The sequence below is a fragment of the Ziziphus jujuba genome, chromosome 5 (assembly GCF_031755915.1).
Source record: "Ziziphus jujuba cultivar Dongzao chromosome 5, ASM3175591v1".
Lineage (NCBI taxonomy): Eukaryota > Viridiplantae > Streptophyta > Magnoliopsida > Rosales > Rhamnaceae > Ziziphus > Ziziphus jujuba.
In genome coordinates, this window is record NC_083383.1 from 10,691,197 (window position 1) to 10,711,517 (window position 20,321).

Sequence of the window (20,321 nt, forward strand, 5' to 3'; positions counted from 1 at the left end):
ATTATAGTCTGCAACTTTCTGTGCACATTTTTTAGACATATATTGTATGGTAAGAAATAATTAAATATAACATGAATATGATATGTATATATACAGTCTAAGGGCTGCTTTTGATTGGTTTATAACAATCTGTCTGTTGCGTCGCTTCTATCTAGTCTTCCACCTCTATACTTCACTTTCTTGTTTTTCTATTTTGGGTGAATTGACTACTTCCTCTCCAGTCATTTCAATATTTCACTTTATCTGCTTCTGCATGTAGCATCATAATTGGCCACAATTGTGGGTTGCTCTATTAAAACCACACTTTAGACTATAGCTGCATTAGAAATCTTAGTTGCTTTTCAGACCTTCTTTTTTCTTTTAAGTTTTTTCTTCTTCCTTTTTGCTAGGGTAATTTATTACTAAAAATTAGTACATGGAGATAAGAGAAAAATACTTTATGATTAATTAGAATTGAAGTTGAGAATTCCAGAGTTAGTACTTTCTAAAGGTATAGATATATATATATATATATAGAGAGAGAGAGAGAGAGAGAAGATCGGTGCATAAAATTTTAGGTACATGGTTAGCTAAAAGCAAACACGCAAACACTTTATCCCCAAAAAAGAAAAAAATAAAAAATTAAAGAAGAAGAAGATAGAAAGATTTAGAAGTAAACACACTGCTATATAGTAAATGTTCAGTAAATGTTTTGTAGATGGCATACACAATATCCTTAGGAAGAGAGCGTATGAAATTGAGGATTGCGGATATTTATATATGTATGTATACATGGTTGACAATGTTGTTAAAGGTAGATAAAAGTTTATTAATGTTGTCAATGTACATTTGTAGGTTGTACTTTATAGTGGCACTAAAGAGGAACTTGCGACGTCAACCGAAGAAGGGAGTTAAGAAGGTGGAAAGTAAGAGACGCGGTGGTAGCACAGCAACACCCGACTCTAAGCGTCGACGAACTACTAGGCAGAAATCCAAAGCTGAGACGGAAAGCACCAAACTTCGAGGGCATGTTCCACTTTCCTCTCCCCCATCTGATATGGTAAGTTTTATATTCATTTATGTTGTTTTGTGCGGTAAATGATAAGACATCTGTCAGTATTTATTCATGAATGTGAAAACTCAAGAAAAACTTCACCCGATGGCCATTGGTAATTGCCGATAGGCCATCGGGCTTTTTTTTTAGTTCATTGTAGGTTGATTACTGATGGTTACATCGGTAATTACCACTTGTGCAAAAATGTGAACCTATATGTCTTAAGATTTAGTTGGAAATTATTATTATCAAGTTAGGGTGGAAAAATAGGGTATGATTAAATCGTTGATGTCAGTTCCATTTATGTAATTCATTTTGCAGCCCATCGATGCTCCAAAAGAACGGATCTTGCAGGATGTCGATATAATTAAAGTTAGGGCACATTCATTTGGGAATCCAATAGAAGCGAACAAAGTAATTACAAGTGTCCTCACAAGTGAGCAGCTGGAAAAGTATAGACAAACATGTTTTGGACACTTACTTGACATGAAGAACCTCCGGTTCTCTGGTCAGGTAGTGCATCACCTGCTTTGCAGACAAGTTGTATCCAACAATCCAGAAGTATTGGAGTTTAACTTCGGAGGATCTGCAGTGCGGTTTACGAAGTGGGAATTCGCACTCATTAGTGGCTTAAAGTTTTGTAGGTACCCTTCGATGTATGATATGCAAATTTCCAAAGGAAATGAGCTGCGCACGAGGTTGCTAGATGACAGGATTGACTTGAAACCGCCTGAACTGGAACGACTATTCAAGGATACACTTTTTGTGGATGATTGGGATGCTGTAAGAATTGCGTTACTATATTTCTTAGTTCATGGTGTACTCGGAATGGATCCGAAGGTTCAAATAAATAAAAAATTCATTGATTTGGTTGCTGATATCGAGGTATTTAATTCCTATCCTTGGGGCATTCTGAGCTACAAGGAGACGATCAACTCATTCCACAATGCATTCCAGCATAGAGGACGAGGACGTGCAGTAAAGAATAAATCACAGTATTATGACCTAAAAGGTTTTCCATTGGTGTTTCAGGTACGGTAATATATTTAATACATGTAGCGTTAACTTAAAAATTATATTTAATAACCTATAATTTATAAGTTGTGGGGGTTTGAAGCAATCCCTGATTTTGGTAACCAATTTGTCGACTGGTTGGAAACCCGTTGTTCGAGGATCCTTGGATGGCATACTCCAAGGCAACCGAACCATTTTGCTGTCCATAATTGGTTCACCTCAAATAGCAATGTAAGGCAAATTTTTTTTAGACTACATGGTACGACTACATTCAAGTTACATTACCATAGTCAGTTTCCAAATTTACTTTTTTTTCCTTTCTTCATTTCATGTAGTATGTTGTGCCTGGAGGTTAGATGCTACCGATGAGGAGAAGACTATGGATTACTGGCGAACAATAGCAGTTGATATACATGAAGTTCGCTACACGTCACCTCCACTTGTAGCACCAATAGCTGGCGCTAAAGATGCGTCCAAAGCTGAGGAGCATTCTAGTGGCCCTCCAGATGCTAATTTCAGGGTATGCAATTGTTATTTGCATGCAAATTTGTATTTCATATGTTGTACTAATATATGTTGACTTATGTTTTGGATATTGATATTGATTAGCTTGCTTGCTTGGAGGCAAAATTTGATGAATTAAATAAAGAGATGGCAGCGTTAAGGAAGATGCTTAGTTCTGTTATTGACCAACAAAAGCATCAGGTGTCATTTAGACAACTTAGTATACTTTACTTTAGTGCTTCAGCATTATTAAATTATATATTGTAATTCAGCAATTATTTGTTGTTAGAGTTTGGGAACTGCAAAATAACCATTGTGTTTTGCAGGCCGAGCATCATATGCACAGCCATTCACCGTCATCTTCGGTTAGACCATCATCCCCTGTGGAACCGTCTTTTGGAGAGCAAGCCGAAGAATTTGATGCACCCATAAACGGTTCCAATGGTAGGAAGGAGGATGATGATTGTACTACACTGTTTGAGCCTATCGTACCTGGAGGACCCTATGTGGAAGATTCCTGGGCTTTGGTGCCATATCGGCCTTTGCATTTCGGGTGGGATATCGGTGCTTCAGCTGACAGTCCACACCATGACCAATCAGCTGAGATTGAGGTGGAAGATCGGACGCATAACGTTGGTGATACAAGCCGATTCGGTAGAGTTTACCACCAGTCACATCACGTCATCTCTCCTTACACCGACCCGTGTAAAAAGAAGGTCAAATTTAATCTTAATCGACATATTGATGCATCGAAGGAGAGGGCGTTCGATGAGTGGTATAGGGTGGCACCGAAGGAAGCAACCGTGTGTACATCTTATATGACGGTGGGAAAGAAATTTTTTGCTGAGCTACTTACCTCTGAAGGATGGTTGAATTCCGATGTAAGTTATATGCTTTATGTTCATGTAAAATCATTGTGTTCCTACGTTTGGAATGATGTTTTATTTATCACCTCGCACTTGTTACTTATTTCCTTTAATGTGGTTTTGCAGCATATTGACACTATTTTGTATTTCATACGAAAATGCGGTTTGAGAATGAGAAGATGTTCACCAACACTTGTGCCATATTAGACGTGTTATTTTGGGTAAGATGATGGGATGTTACTGCATTGCTTAATGTTATATTGATGATATTTTATATTGTATATATTTCATTATTTGGCAGTCATCCATCAAAGGGCGTTATCCCATATGGAGGGCATCTCGTAGCACATATTCATGTGATGCGACCCTTTGTAGCTATGTGCGTGGGAAGTCACCCAAACCTAGCGTGTTGTGGCAGATATGTGATTATGTAAGTCCCTACATATATTTAAAAAAATTCTCACTAAGTTTCCCATTTTGTGGATAATGAGGTTATGTTCTAATTTGCAGGTGTACATCCCTGTCAACAATGGAGGTGCGAATTGGTTGGCAGCATGTGTGGACTTGAAGGCCCGACATATTGATTTATACGATCCAAATATGGGAAATAAATATGTCCAGAATAAAGAGTTGAAGAATGCGAAATGCCTTACGTATATGCTGCCTTACCTATTGAGGGATGGGGGATATTACGAGAAGAATCTGGATGTGCCTCCCACTTTAGATCCATTCACGATGACCATGATCAAAGATGCACCCCGCCAAGATAATGGGTATGAATGTGTTGTCATTTCAAACAACTTCTATTGCTGCTGTTTTATTGTGGTTACGTGTCAAAATACACGTGGTTGATTTTCATTAATGCTATTCTGCAGGGGTGACTGTGGCGTATACGCTTTGAAATTTATTGAATACAAGAGTAGTGAGGAGAATCCTTCATTTGGTCCGCAAGACATTATGTTTTTTAGAAAAAAATATGCTGTTGATTTGTACTTTAATAAACTTTCAATGTAGATTGTATGTTTAATGTTATGACACTCTATACTAATGTTATCTTAATATGCTGAACCTATCTTTACTAATGATAATCGTTGAAAAAAAAAAAAAAAGAGAAAAGAAGACCCTCGGTTGTGGTAAAAATTAAAGCAAAGATGATTACTGATGGTGTATCGATAATTCCCGATTAACCATCGGTAATTACAGAAACCCTTTTGGTAATATGAATTAACATTTTTTTTTCTCCAAATACTCAGCTAATGGAGTGTTTCCGGCAATAACATGCAAATGATACATTCATCAATGCCCCCAAATGTTTCGAAAACGTTCTCCAATTGGCAAAAATATTTAATTACCGAAGGTTTCGTCGGTAATTATCGAAACCCTATGGTAATCACACTTTTGCAATTTTTTGGGCCCCACAAGTCCCATAATGTGTGTTGAATGCAAAAACATGCAAAATATGGATTCTAAAATTATTCTAAGGAGAGAAAATCCCAAAATTGCTTAAAAATTTCTCATATTTTCCAAAAAAATACGATGACTGTACACTTTCGGTAATTCCCGATGAAACCGTCGGTAACCAACATTTATCCTCTGGAAAAATTACCGAAGGTTTCGTCGGTAATTACCAAAAACCTATGGTAATCACATTTTACCAATTTTTTGGACCCCATAAGTTCCATAATGTGTGTTGAATGCAAAAACATGCAAAATATGGATTCTAAAATTATCCTAAAGGGAGAAAATCCCAAAATTGCTTAAAAAGTTCTCAAATTGGCCAAAAAAATACGATGACTATATACTTTCGGTAATTCCCGATGAAACCGTCGGTAGCCAACACATACCCTCTGGCAAAATTACCAACGGTTTCGTTGGTAATTACCGAAACCCTATGGTAATCACATTTTACCAATTTTTTGGGCCCCACAAGTCCCATAATGTGTGTTGAATGCAAAAACATGCAAAATATGGATTCTAAAATTATCCTAAGGAGAGAAAATCCCAAAATTGCTTAAAAATTTCTCATATTTTCCAAAAAACTACGATGACTGTACACTTTCGGTAATTCCCGACGAAACCGTCGGTAATCAACATTTACCTTCTAGAAAAATTACAGAAAGTTTCGTCGGTAATTACCGAAACCCCTATGGCAATCACATTTTACCAATTTTTTGGGCTCCACAAGTCCCATAATGTGTGTTGAATGCAAAAACATGCAAAATATGGATTCTAAAATTATCTTAAGGAGAGAAAATCCCAAAATTGCTTAAAAAGTTCTCAAATTGCCCAAAAAAATACGATGACTGTATACTTTCGGTAATTCCCGATGAAACCGTCGGTAACCAACACATACCCTCTGGAAATTGGTAAAATGTGATTACCATTGGGTTTCGGTAATTACCGATGAAACCTTCGGTAATTTTTCCAGAGGGTAAATGTTGGTTTCCGACGGTTTTATCGGGAATTACTGAAAGTGTACAGTCGTCGTATTTTTTTGGCCAATTTGGGAAATTTGTAAGCAATTTTGGAATTTTCTCTCCTTAGGATAATTTTAGAATCCATATTTTGCATGTTTTTGCATTCAACACACATTATGGGACTTGTGGGGCCCAAAAAATTGGTAAAATGTGATTACCATAGGGTTTCGGTAATTACCGACGAAACCATCGGTAATTTTTCCAGAGGGTATGTGTTGGTTACCGACGGTTTCATTGGGAATTACCGAAAGTATACAGTCATCGTATTTTTTTAGCCAATTTGAGAACTTTTTAAGCAATTTTGGGATTTTCTCTCCTTAAGATAATTTTAGAATCCATATTTTGCATGTTTTTGCATTCAACACACATTATGGGACTTGTGGGGCCCAAAAAATTGGTAAAATGTGATTGCCATAGGGTTTCGGTAATTACCGACGAAACCTTCGGTAATTTTTCCAGAGAGTAAATGTTGGTTACCGATGGTTTTGTTGGGAATTACCGAAAGTGTACAGTCATCGTATTTTTTTTTTGAAAATTTGAGAAATTTTTAAGCAATTTTGGGATTTTCTCTCCTTAGGATAATTTTAGAATCCATATTTTGCATGTTTTTGCATTCAACACACATTATGGGACTTGTGGGGCCCAAATAATTGGCAAAATGTGATTGCCATAGGGGTTTCGGTAATTACCGACCAAACCTTCTATAATTTTTGAATCAAAAACAAATTGAACGTTGTCATTTTTTAATGCCGTTTGATCACTTACTTTGTCAGAATTTATCATTAATAATGCTACATTTAGCATGTTATTGGTTGGAACACACATGATTGAAGTTGCCGGATGGAATTGTGGTGATTCTTTTGCGACGGTGTACAAATGTCAATTACCGATGATGCATTGGTCATTACCATTGGGCAGTAATATCATCCATGCAATAGTAAGAAACATACAAACAACTGAACCAAAAACTGAACACGGAATGATATGTTATCAAAACAATACGACAGATGAATTTGACAACAAAAGAACACATAAAGCCAACGTCTATTATGCCAAAACACATGTTATGCGGTTGAGCAACTAATTGCATTCCTGACTACATTGCATACACATGCATACCGCATAACGTGGCCCCATTGTCTGAATATAGCATCACACGATTGATGGGCCTTCGTTTCAATGGTGCTGTTGGTTGGTAGTGCTTTCAAGAGGTACGGCGGTGGAGCATGATTGGCTGCTGTGACCAACCTGTTTGTACCTCCCGCATCTATATTGATGACGCTCCTCTCCTTGAGATTGAATCCTTTTCTTTCTCAGTCTTCCTGACTGTTTGCCAATTTGAGGTGGAAGTACAACCTGGTTTATGACATCATCTAGAGCATGCCACTGACATTTTTCTCCAAGTGGATATATGGTTTCCTAATATGAATCATGGAGTGAGTCAACTGAGTAATGCGCCGAGCAAAGGAAATATGGAGAAATATGTCGATGCTTACATGCTGCAATTGCATGGACACAAGGAAATCCATCAATGTCAAATTCTTTGCATGAGCACGTCTTATTTTCTAAGTTAACAACTCCAACGAACATGCCATGGCCAACCACTTGAAACTCATATAAGTTCATTGGCATAACACGTAAGCCTTTGCCATTATTTGAGCGCTCCTGCATGATTTTTTCCAACCAATTAGTAACAGGAGTTTGCATTGCAGCAGCGTTAGTTCGACGTTCATACCACCACCTTTGCAAGACATCACGAATGTGATCTAGTAATGGCAAAACAGGTTTATCCCTAGCATCAATAAGCACAGAGTTCATGCTCTCTGCAATGTTAGTTGTCATTATGTTGTATCTATTGCCCGAAAAATGTGATATAGCCCATTTTGAAGGACTTGCATCCTTGAGATATTGTACAGCTTCAATACTAACCCCTTCTAAAAGCTGCATGGCCTTATCAAAATCCTCAACAATATATGCTCTAGCTGCATCATTAAAAGTTGATATAATCGCGTTGACATTACCTTTAAACTTCTTAGCATGTAAATTTGTACCAAGATGATATGTGCAGTGGCCATGGTGATTATTAGGGAAAACTGTACGTATTGCTTTTGCAATGCTCTTGTGTCTGTCCGATATAAAAGCTATATTCGGATCATCCCCAAACGCTTCTTTAAAGCTCTCAAAAAACCACGTGTAAGCCGCATCCGTCTCCCCAGGGCCTATTCCATAAGCAAGTGGATAAATTTGATTGTTCCCATCCAAACATGATGCAATATATAACAAACCTCTATATCTATTCTTCAGTGTAGTTCCATCGACAGCTACGACTCTCCGCATATGCTGGAACCCTCTAATGCTAGCTCCAAGTGCCATGAAAAAATATAAAAATCTGTTCTGAGCATCAGTTTCAATTTGAGTAAACGTGCACGGATTTTTGCTCTTCAAAACGTGACTCCATAAAGGAAGTTTTGCATATGACTCTTTTGGCGTGCCCCACAAACCTGATAGTGCAACTTCCTTAGCAGCCCATGCTTTGTTGTAGCTTATGTTTACTTCGTAATTAGAGCGAATGTCATGCATGATATGTCGAGGTTTTTATTGCCTTGAAATCCCATCAAACATTGGCTGGATGATGTCTCCGATAACTGAACTTGTTGCTTGACGATGATCCCTTTTCATCATATTTAAAGAGCAAATATGCTCATCCTTGAAGGCCCTAATCATGAAGGCCTCTGTATTATCACCATGTAGTTTGGTAGCACGCATTCGCCGCATGCAATTGTCGTTTACACATACAACCTCATATCGGACTCTATCTGACTTCTTGACCTTGAATTCAAAATTTCTCCTTAGTGCATAAAGACTAATCTTCTTCTGTAGCGCATTCTTACTCGCAAAGATTTGGTTGATTCGAATGATTTCATGGGCATTGACGGATGAGAAGCGATGGTTAACCCAAAGTTCAGCCGTGGTTGCGGTAGAATCCTGTCGAATGTCCAAATGGTTTTCGGTACAAGGAGAGGCAAGCACATCATCATTCACATTATCAATTGGACTACTACCATAAGGAGACTCACCATGTCGACTATCACCAGCTGAAAGTCCCAAATGTTGGGTCCAACAAATGTCTCGTAACCCATCTTCACTACGATCAGTGTTGACCTCAAGCTCAAATTGTTCATCTTGATCATAATCATGTCCATGATATTCATTCATATCATTAATGTTGAAGCGCTCATTATCATGATCATGTTCCACAGATTGCACATTGTTTTCACAAATTTGATTTTCAAAGAATCCAGGTTGAGTTTCCGGCACATGAAGTTCGGTCGCTGGGGACTGCATGTCGGCATTAGAGGTACAAGTAGCTGTCTCGGGAACTGCAGATAGTGGGGCAGTAGTCATAAATCTTGAACTTGTAGGTATCCTATTCACAACACATCCAGCAGTATTAATACTCTTTGGAACCCTGGATAACACATCAACAATAAGTGGAGATCTGTCTTGAGGTCTATGTGAACTATACTCTTCTATAAAACTTCGTAGGTCTTCATCATTTTCCACAACGTACGGCTCACATGACAAACACACATGGTATATGAACTTGAAGATTAATTGATGTTGTGTAGAATCTAAGTTGAGAGCGTTGTAGACAACATCTTCAAGTTCGGCCAACATACAATTCCTTTTGATATGTATAATCTTCGTTCTTTGACGTTGGTATCTCCAGGTACCTTCAGAACATACACTCCATGTTCCATCGTAGAACAGTAAAACTGAAATTTGTGACATTGAGCACAAAGGGTTTACCAATTCAAAACATACTAAGTATCTACTTCTGCAATCGTAGAATCTTTGCTGGAAGGTTTAACTATAATCCTGAAGCAAAAGTAATGAAAAAATACAAATACATTTTTAATAAATGAGTACAAAAAATAAGCCAAACAATTATGTTATTAACGCCTTGTGGAATAGCATTTTAAATACAAATACAAATGCATTTTCAGTAAATGAGTAAAGATAAAATACAAATGCATTTTATGTAAATGAGTACAAATGCTGTTTAAATGTTGCATATTAACACCTAGTAGAATAGCTACTCTTGATAGACATAGTGGATCAAGTAGATTAAGATGTCAAATTTGTGGCACATGTGCTAAATCATAACATAACGTTAGCTTGAATGTATGCAATGTTGACGATGTGGTGTTCTGTGGATTATTTTGTTAAACATCATAAATATAGTTACATTTAGCATGTCATTCGTTTACAATAACATTAGAGAAGTGGACAAATTCGATTGTCCATTCGGTTTGCTTTTAGAAAATGGAAAAATTAACTATTCCGATGGAACCGCCGTTAAATTTTCCAACAAGCAAGTGTTTCATAATTACTGATGGACCGTATGTAACAAACAAAGGTTGTAATTTTCAAATGGAAATTTCCGAACCATTTATGGATTGTTTTACATAAAATAGCACCAACATAGAACTTGCACTTATATATCATGTCAAAACGTGACAAACAATGAATCCAATATAAGGGAAAAATGTATACATATATGTACACATATTTATATTTATAACACACCCTGTGAAAGCTGATAGAAGGTACTAGCTGCTGGATAGAGAAGACAAACGAGTTTTCATATTTGGTCAATGTTTTCCCTTTCTGACCATGTAAAGGTTATTTTTTTAATACAATATTGACTAATTAAATTCTTATTCTTAGGCTAATGTATATATATATTTATTAATTAAATCAATCCATTGAAAGGTCTAATGCTCTAAATTTGACCTCGATATCATCTTTCTGTGAATTCAAACAAAATATTTTTGATTCATTTTAATAATATTATATTTAATTTTTTGTTTATAGTTTATAACGCGTCCTTTGTTCATACCAATTCATACTTTTTCCTCACTGCTAGTATTGTGCTAAGGCTAAGTCATTATTTGATTTTGACTTTATCTATCAGCTATACATAAAGTATATTTTAGGAAATTTTTTTCGTAAAATCAATTAACAAAATTAATATGAAGTATATTGTATTTATTTTTTGGCTTAGTTATTAAGCCATTTATGTTTACTATTGGGAGTTCATGATTTCAAAACATTAAGATGGAAAAAAATTATTATAAATGATAAAAAAAAATTATGTAAAGAAGTAGCATAAAGCCAAATTATGTATATATATCCACATACCAGGTAATCTTTATAAAGCCAAATTATGTATATATATCCACATACCAGGTAATCTTTAACTCCGATCTGCAGAAACGTACAATTTAATTACATCCTTTTGAAGTGTATGGGCTCCACAATGAAGATTTTCAGATGATGCAGGGAGAGTGAACTGAATTGAAGAGATTTTGGGATTTTCTGTAATGTTCATCAATGCAAAGAAAGGCTGAAAGGTACATAACCAACAAAAGAGAAAGAGAGAGGAAGACACACAGTATTCATTTAATGTGGTAGCAGGGAGAGTAAGAGAGAGGGATAGAAGTTAATGAGGGCAGATGAGAAATGAGAGATGGTCAAAAAAATTGTTTTAATATTTTCACCTGTATTCGAGACAGTCAATGAGAAATGAGGGTAGAGGAGAAATGGAAAACTGTTACATTTATTTTACACTTTCATATCCATGTATTTAAATAGTTTTCACAAGTGCACAATTAATTCCCTCCTAACAAGTCTCATTTGGACATACTACCATGGAGCCGTTCATGTAAAAGTGATTGGAAGAAGCTTGCAAGCTGGGAATCACATTTTACAATCTAAAACTAACTACATTTCAATGCATACCATTCAAACAAGTTCTAATGGTCAGAAACTAGAGAGCCAATATTTGAGAACTCAATTACCATCCATTTAAATTATCATCCTTCTTATTTATTGCTTTTCCACATATCAAATAATATGGAGAATTTAATAATGAAATTGGATCCTTACACATCATATTGACACGAGAATCATGTTCAAAAACTAAAAACAAAATCTGAATTAGCAAGCGGAAATTGTACAAGTGTTTTATGAATAAAAACAAGAGAATATTACAGCTCCTAGAGAATATTACAGCTCCTACAAAAGCCTCTGTTGGTATCAATCCCGAATTGACCCAATGTTCCCCATCAATGTCAAAATCTCGAACACCAACTAGCACCACAATTGGTATAATGCAAAACTTTAGTGACAGCATTAAAAGCATATGGGGCACCTCCACTAAAACGGAGACAGATTTGATACCTGGATGAAATCAAACAAAATATCTGCAGTTAGTTACAATATTTAGCATACAAGTTTCAAAGAAAATAATTATTGTAAATAATTAAGGAAAATTACAAAAGCATTTTGTTTTAAATCTCAACCTAAAAAAATGACTAACTTTTTTAAATACTTGACAAAAAAGCATCTCTAATTTAATAAAATAAGGGATTCCCTCAAAAAAATTTTAAATAAATATATTGAGAACTGAAGACCTTAGCTATCCTCATATCCGATAAATGTTATATGCAAACTTTGGAGAGTAGAATTATTGGTCTAGACATCAACAGAGGAAGAAAAATATCACAAAGCAAGTCATTATCAAACTGTCTTGTAAGTTGTAAGTAGTAAGTATGCAAGTGGATACGTTGTCCCGAAAATTGAATTGGATAATCAAAATAATTAGGTCTTCCATCTAAATATCCTATTTCCATTCATTGACTTCATATAAGAAATTCTAAGGAAATTTCAGAAATCATGAAAGCAACAAAGTATCTAAAATGTCTATAAAACAGATGAAATCAGAAATGGAAAGGCTTGAAATTGTCACAGCAATTAAACATCAGCCATGGTAGTCAAGGATCACCTGTTGACAACACGATTAACTGTTGGTTGAACAAATATATGAACCCTGCAGAAAGCAAGTAGTTGTCAATAAGCAAAAAATACTATCTAGTTTACATGAAAAGAATCATGAAAAGAAAACTCCATATGAATGATAAACTTTCTAAGTACCATTTTCCAGGGAATCATGAAAAGGAAACTCCATATGAATGATAAACTTTCTATGTACTTTTATGATTTTCTTCATTTGGAAAATTCTCCTTCCCTGTATCAGGCTTTTTATCTGCAAAAACCTATATGAACAACATCAAATAAAAGTGAAAAATATAATGAGCACTGGGAAATAAAAACCACCATAGCTGAATATATTACCCTCGGTAGAAATGGAGGTTTCTGTTAACGTATAGAATGTGCAACCATGGAGTTTAAACAGTAAATTTTCCTTACGATTATCATGTTGATAATGAAGTAAATGAATAACTGATAGTTTGCATTAAACATTAAGGAAAACAAGAATTATACATGACAACAATAACTGATAACAACGAAAGCAGTTATATTTAATCACCAACAGCAATTATGGTAATAAAATAACTATAACTACAATTATATTAAAACACAAATAAGCGTGCAGACAATTAAATTTAATAAATACGCAGCATTCAATAATGGAAAACACACAAGACCCAAAAAAATAATAATAATATAAAACACACAATTACCATCTTTAGAATAACCTCCACAGCACCTTTGCCATCACCAAGAGCTCCATCTATTTCATCAATCACCTAGAGAAAAAGTAGTAACTTGTTTCTTCTGCATACATTCTAGAATAAGAAGGGTAACCATAAAAAATAATGCCAACCAAGCACTTTGGCCTCGAGTCAACAGTGACAGAGTTCATCTGCACTACATCAAGAAACTAAACTGTTGTATAAAGTAACCTATAACACAAAGCAATACATTGTAATAGCTAGGGAAAAAAAAAAGAAAAAAAAACACAAAGTAACTTTATACAAAATTTCCAATCTTGAAAGAATCTAATAGTTAGCAGATAAGAATTAATGCAGATCCATGTGAAAAAAAAACAAAAACGAAAAAAGAAGAAGAAGCATATATATACAAATACATACATCAGGGACCAAGCCCATGGATTTCATTTGGTCAGAAAAGTAGAAAGTGTCCTGCAAGCAAGAGCTTTTCATGGTTCCAACGATGACAGAATGGAATGTATCCCTAGTTGGCTGTACTCCATCCAGCATCATATCATCATACACATCTCTCAGCAAGAAATGCCTACCACCACCGTTATTAAAAAAAAAAAAAAAAAAAGAACACAACTTTCACAATTTCTCCCAAAAAAAAAAAAATCCCAAAACCACAAAAAGAAAATCAAAATTAGAATCTACCTTCTCTGTGCGGTAAGAGAACCGATAACAGTGTTATACTCAGAGACATTGCTTGCGTAGTTCCTCCGTCCCACCTCTCGCAGCAGTGAATTACGCTGCCCTGAATTATAACAATATAAAATATATTATTTATTTAAAAAAAAAAACTATTTCATTATTAGCGAAACGAGTAAGAAAATGTCTGGGAAAAAGTTTAAGAATTTGAAAATGGAGAGGAGAAGATTACCAGTGATTGATCGAATGAGCCTCATGCTTTCCTACTTCGCTATTGCCTACCTGTTGCTTCTACTTCTGCTCCTAGGGTTCTCTAAAACCCTGCAGTTTTCTCTCTGAGTCGCCTCTTCACCATCTCCTTCAAAACGCACAGTCTCCAAGCTTACAATCTGACTGATGCGAAAGGAAACAGAGGGCTCCTAATGGTCTGGATATTGATTATAAGGAGAAGAAAATTCGGATGAAGAAAGGAAAGAAAAAAACATAAAGGTATCCTGGGATTATAAAAGATTGAAAGGATAGAATAAAAAAAATATTAAGTGAGGGGGCAAAAATCATTAACCTCGTCCTTATGAGGGTATTGGGCCAAATTCCCCTTAAAGCATATGTTCCACAATTACTTGAACCTCCCAAGCCCATAGACACTTTTATTTTTTGGGCTAAGTTTAGCCCATTAGAACTGAAATCATGGACGACTTGAAACCTCCCTAACCCATTAAAAACGTAGGCCAATTTAATAAATATATATTGGGCTAAACGATGTGGTGACTTTAGTCAACATATAAATCCATCTTTCGCCTTTTTTTTTTTTTTTTTTTTTAATAAATAATTTCCATGCTTTTCATATGGAAAGAACATTTACAATGCTAAATACCATTTTAGAATCGTCATCGTTAAAATTTACCATCAAAATGAGTTTTTTTAAAGTAAAATATTAATCTCAATATCTAATTATAACATTAGCATTTTAATGGAAAAAATTAAAAATTAAATTTAAGTTATGAAATTTATTTAATAAAAGTATCAATTCTCTAATGGATCCATTAAAAAAACAAACATTTTCCACTTGAAGTCACTGCGTTTAACAATTCCATCTTTTAGATTTTTTCGGCACGTTCAGAAACAATATATATATATATATATATTTACATTTTTTTGAAAAACCAAGGTTCAGTGCCATAAAATGGTAATGGCATATGGTGTCAAAATTGATGATGCCAATATTACCCAACAGAAAAAAAACAAAGAAGGGATGTTGATACTGCAAAATTTTGACACTCCCATCGAAAAAGCCAAAATAGAATTATTGTCGAACAATAGCAATGCAATCGACTTGCTTTTATAAATTATGAATATGTTTATTTTCTTTTATTTTTTTTATTTTTCCCTGACAACGTTACAGTCTTAACTTCAACTCTGCTTATCTTCAAAAAGAAAAAGGAAAAGAAAAAAGAAAAAAAAAAAACAATTATTTTATGGTAACATAAGATATTTTTTCCGTATCTACAATTATTACATCCGTCGTTTTTCACATTTCAAGAACAGGTCAAAACCACATGTACAGCCATTTGGGGGACTTATTGGTTAAAATTGTCTCTACTCAAAAACTTTCAAAGGTAGTCATAAGGTTTATCCAGTGGACCCTCTTTTTTTTTTTTGGGTGTTTTTTTTTGTTTTTTTGTCTTATGGAGAATTTTCACAAATTCTTGATCATTCAGAGGATAAAAATACATTGGATTTTATACATTTGTTGTTTAAGGTAACATAATTATTTTTGGCTCAACTCTTTTGGAAAAATAAATGTACTGTCAAAAATTCAATCAATAGAGGTGTTAAACTAATGGTACTCTTTTAATTTCTGTGGATAACTATTACCATGATGGCTAGCAATTATTGAAAAGGTCGAAGGGACAAGTCTTATTTGATTCGAATGATTTTTTTGGTCGGTATCAGCTACCACTATTTTCCAAAAAGCTAGGACCATTTGCAACTCTCCAAAGCATTTCAAAGTTCAAAAACATTTTGGTCAAATTTTACAGGCGCTTATTTAAAAATATATAAAAAAAAAAAAAAAAAAAAACAACAACAACAACAAATTTGAATGTGAAAGCTTGAAAATAAGGAAGAGATATATTGATACAATGAGGAGCAATCATTGAAATTTTATTTGATATAATTCCCATTTCAAATCATGAATGCAAACTATATGTAAAGCCAAATTCGTGGCTTTTTTTCTTTTTTTCTTTTTTCTTTTACTCTTTTAAAATGGCAAGATAAATATTCCTATATTATAGATCTTACACTAATGGTACAAACATGCTAAACCATATTCTTATAAAAACAGTTTAATAGTAAAAGCCACCCTTGTCGACAATACATGTTAAATCACTCAAATTTCTATACAGAAAAAGAAGAAAATCAAACACAATATTTGCCCATCATGGATCAGCAATTGGAGTAGGAATTTCTGTTTCTGGGTTTTGCTTATTCTTTTTCTTGCCACGTTTAATTTCACCATAGAAATAGGAGGCAAATCCCCAAAGAGAAAGCACAAGAGAAACACCCTTCTCAGCTTTGAAACTTTCATGGTAGAATATAACAGCTAGTAGCTCTGTGACTGGTAGTAGAACAGCAATTACAATGGCTGATAGCAAAGATGAGGCACAGAATATGATTCCTATTGCTCCCACGAAGAATCCTTGCCATATGATTCCACTCAATACAATCACCACATAATACATAGTTTCCCCAAGCTCAAACTTTCTCGCTTCTCTTGGAATAGCCTATATATATGCATATTCACATATAAATATATATATACAAAATTAATATACACGTTAAACATATTACACAGAATTGTACATAGAATATGCTCTATCTCTCTTTTAACTTTTAGCAAGGAGTTATTGACGAAAGAATATAAGAAAATATAGATTAAGAACCATTGATACTTCCAAGCTTATTCTATTGTGCTGTAGGGTATGCTCTAATTTTTTAAAAATCCCTGCCTCTCTTTGTTTTCCTTTTATGGGATGGTCAAATTTAAAGCTTATTTTATAAGCTGATTCTTCTTCTTCCTATTATTATTTTTTAAAATTTTTTGTTAGTTATATATTAGAAAAATTGAATGAAAATAACAGAATAATACATAAATTAGATGAATAATAATAACAAGAATAATTACTTCCGAATATATGGACGAGAGAGAGATTGGATTTAAATATTTTCACCTGAAAATCTTTATTAATCAACATCCCGATGGTGCAGAAAACGGTAGCAAAAAGAGACATAACCATCTGAATCTCCAAAACCAAAGAATAAGTGATACTCTGCTTTGACTTGTTGTACGTCAACTCCATCAACGGCAATACGAGTCCGTACAGAGCCGCAGCTGCGACAGTAAACAAAAACCCCAAGACATAATCCTTATTGGACTCCCCCTCCGGACGATCCCCACTCGTATGCAAAGCCAGAACTGCCCCTCCAACCGTCAGCAAAACGATGGCGTTTACCGAATACGAGGTGAATTTCTGGCCCACCAGAAGGTAAGCGAAACCAGCCGTGAAAGCCAGATGAGAGACTATGATCAACGACGTGGTCGAAATCGGAAGCCGAGCGACGCCGTAGGCGTAGATGTAGTCGTCCACGCCGGTGAGTAGGCCGATGAAAGCGGAGGCCAAGATCAGGGGAGGTTTTATCTGGAAGAATTTGGCGGTGCCTCCAGCGGCGGAGGCGGTTTTCCGGCGGCGAAAGTAATTGACGGTGATGGGGATAAGCATGACTGGCCAACCACCGGTTTCGAGCCAGCTGGAAAGCCAAACCCGTTTGCCGCCGTGGATGAAGTAGAGGCGCATGATTAGTGGGCCCCCACAGTTTCCGATGCATAGGCAGATGCAGTTGAGAATCAAAAGCGCTTTCTTCTTTTTGGCGTTGCTTCTTTGAGCTTCCAATTCCATGGCTCTGTGTGTGTTTTTTTAAGGCAAGCTGTGTGAGTGTGATATATTTTCCAGTTATTTTATCTAATTAATTTTGCTGGGAACACCGACCAAATTCTAACTATCAATTCCTCCTCACACGCACATATATAAACAAGAAGTTTGAATATTTGAACTTAACATTGAAATGGCGTAGCATCAGTCATTGCTTTCCACTCAGATACCGAAAATTTGCCCTTCGCTGACATATGCTTCACTTTCCACTGCTTCCACATCAAGAGTTTGGTACCCCTTGGCAGATATATTTCGCTTTCCTAAGCAGATATTTTCCGATTCATTAGCAGGAATTTGTCTTAAAAAAATTATAAAAAAAAAAAAAGTTTATTCCTTCGGTAAAATAATTAACTGCGAAGTTTATATTGCTTGGAAACATTCTGATAGATTGTGGTCTCTACTTGATAAATTCATCATTCTTTATTGCAGTTTCACTGCCAAATTACTTGCCTTGTAGAAGTTGAAGTTTTTATAGTGATTGTGGTGGAATTAGGCCTGTAATTGCAAAGGCAAAATTATTTACATTCTCACACTGCATGTTCACCATCAAACAAGACAAGATCTCAGATATGGTAGCAGCAGAGGAGATTAAACAAGCGATCAAGTGCACGGAGAGTTACCTTTTTTTTTTTCTCTTTTTTTTAATTTCCTGAGAAAATTGTTTGCTGACAACTCTCTGGATCAACTCGGGATGAGTTAAATTTGGTTTCGAGAAAGGACAATTATTAATATGAAACTATATAAAATTCAGTTCGTAATAAAAATTAGAATTTTTCAAAGGCATTTTAAGCATTTTGTTTCACAATTACTTAAACAGCCTAGCCCATAGAAACTTTCTTTTATCTTTAGGGCTGAGTATAGCCCATTACCTATTTAAACATTGAACCTCCCAAACCCATTAAAAACTTAGGGCATAAATTTTGATTGGGCTGGGCGGTTAAGTCCACGTATAAATCCATTTCGTCATGTGGAGAGAACATTTCCAATTTTAATTAATTTCGCATTGGTTATAGGCTTTTCGATGCAAAATATGTGTCAAATTTGAACATTAGCACTTCCATGATAAAAGGACTAAAAATAATGTCTAAATTTCACATTTTATTTCATCAAGTTGTCATTCTCTAATTGACCCCCAAAAAAAAAAAAAAAAGAAAAAAAAATTCATTATCCAATGAGGGTCACTGCATTTTTTGCACATTCGGGGGGAAAAAAAAAAAAATGAAAAGTCGTTTACATTTAATGAAAAACTCAGGTCCACTGCCATAAAATGACAACTTGCAGTTAAAAAAAAAAAAAAAAAACAGAAAACCAAAATAGAGAATTATTATCGTATTATTGCAGTGGCATGTGACTTTAAAATGAAATGCTCTTAGCTTAGGGTTTCTATTGAAGCCAGATTGGGAAGCCTATACCAGGTGGAAAAAATCAAGTCCGGACATGGATTTGAATCTGCAACTGCAACTATCTACCGCCACAACTCCAAAAAGATATTAGAACACCAATTAATAATATTGACTATTGATAGCAACAGATAAAGTAGGGAAAATCGACGCACACAACTTGTTTTTACAAATTATAAATATCTTTTTGTTCCGACAACATATGCTCTACTTGCGTCCAGAAGCAATTATTTCATGGTAACCTTTAAACTAATTTTATTTATCTACAATTATTACATCCAACGAAACTGCTGTTGTATCCAAAAAAGACCTACTGTTGTATCCCCAAGACATAATCATTTTCACATTTGCAGTTATCATCAAACGCACATGTAGCAGCTATTTGTCGGACTTACTGATTGAAGTTTATCTCTATTCAAAAACTTTCCTAGGGAGAATCATGAGGCTTATCCTGTGGCCACCCTTTTTTTCCTGTTGTTTTTTGAAAGTGTGTGTGTTGTTTCGTCGTGAGTATTTTTCACAATATCTTGGTCATATATAGGGAAAAAAAATGAAAAAACATTAGACTTTATACATTTGTTGTTTAAGGGAATAATATTGTAAAGTTATGATTACAATTTATCCAATGTACGGTATCAAATTGGTAATTAGAATTGAAAGAAAAAAAATACTATTTATTATTATTGATAAATAATTATCAATAAAATATGTTTGTTAAATAATAATTTAAATAATTACTATTTAAATATTTATTTTTAAAATTTTGTAACAAAAAATAAATGAAATATTTTTATCGTTTCAAATAAT

The 20,321-nt window shown here is 34.8% G+C and overlaps 1 protein-coding gene and 1 long non-coding RNA gene across 2 annotated transcripts in view; both read right to left on the reverse strand.

The window, feature by feature from the left end:
- LOC112490597 (uncharacterized) overlaps positions 1-20,321 on the reverse strand; it is a 36,761-nt gene that overhangs the window by 6,854 nt on the left and 9,586 nt on the right. The gene's annotated exons all lie outside the window — the stretch shown is intronic.
- On the reverse strand, positions 16,259-18,351 carry LOC107430872 (purine permease 3). Its single transcript, XM_016041743.4, has 2 exons — positions 17,356-18,351; positions 16,259-16,908 (listed from the first exon to the last, which is right to left on the reverse strand). Exons 1-2 carry the CDS (start codon positions 18,079-18,081, stop codon positions 16,564-16,566), a joined length of 1,071 nt encoding a protein of 356 aa, XP_015897229.1. The 5' UTR covers positions 18,082-18,351; the 3' UTR covers positions 16,259-16,563.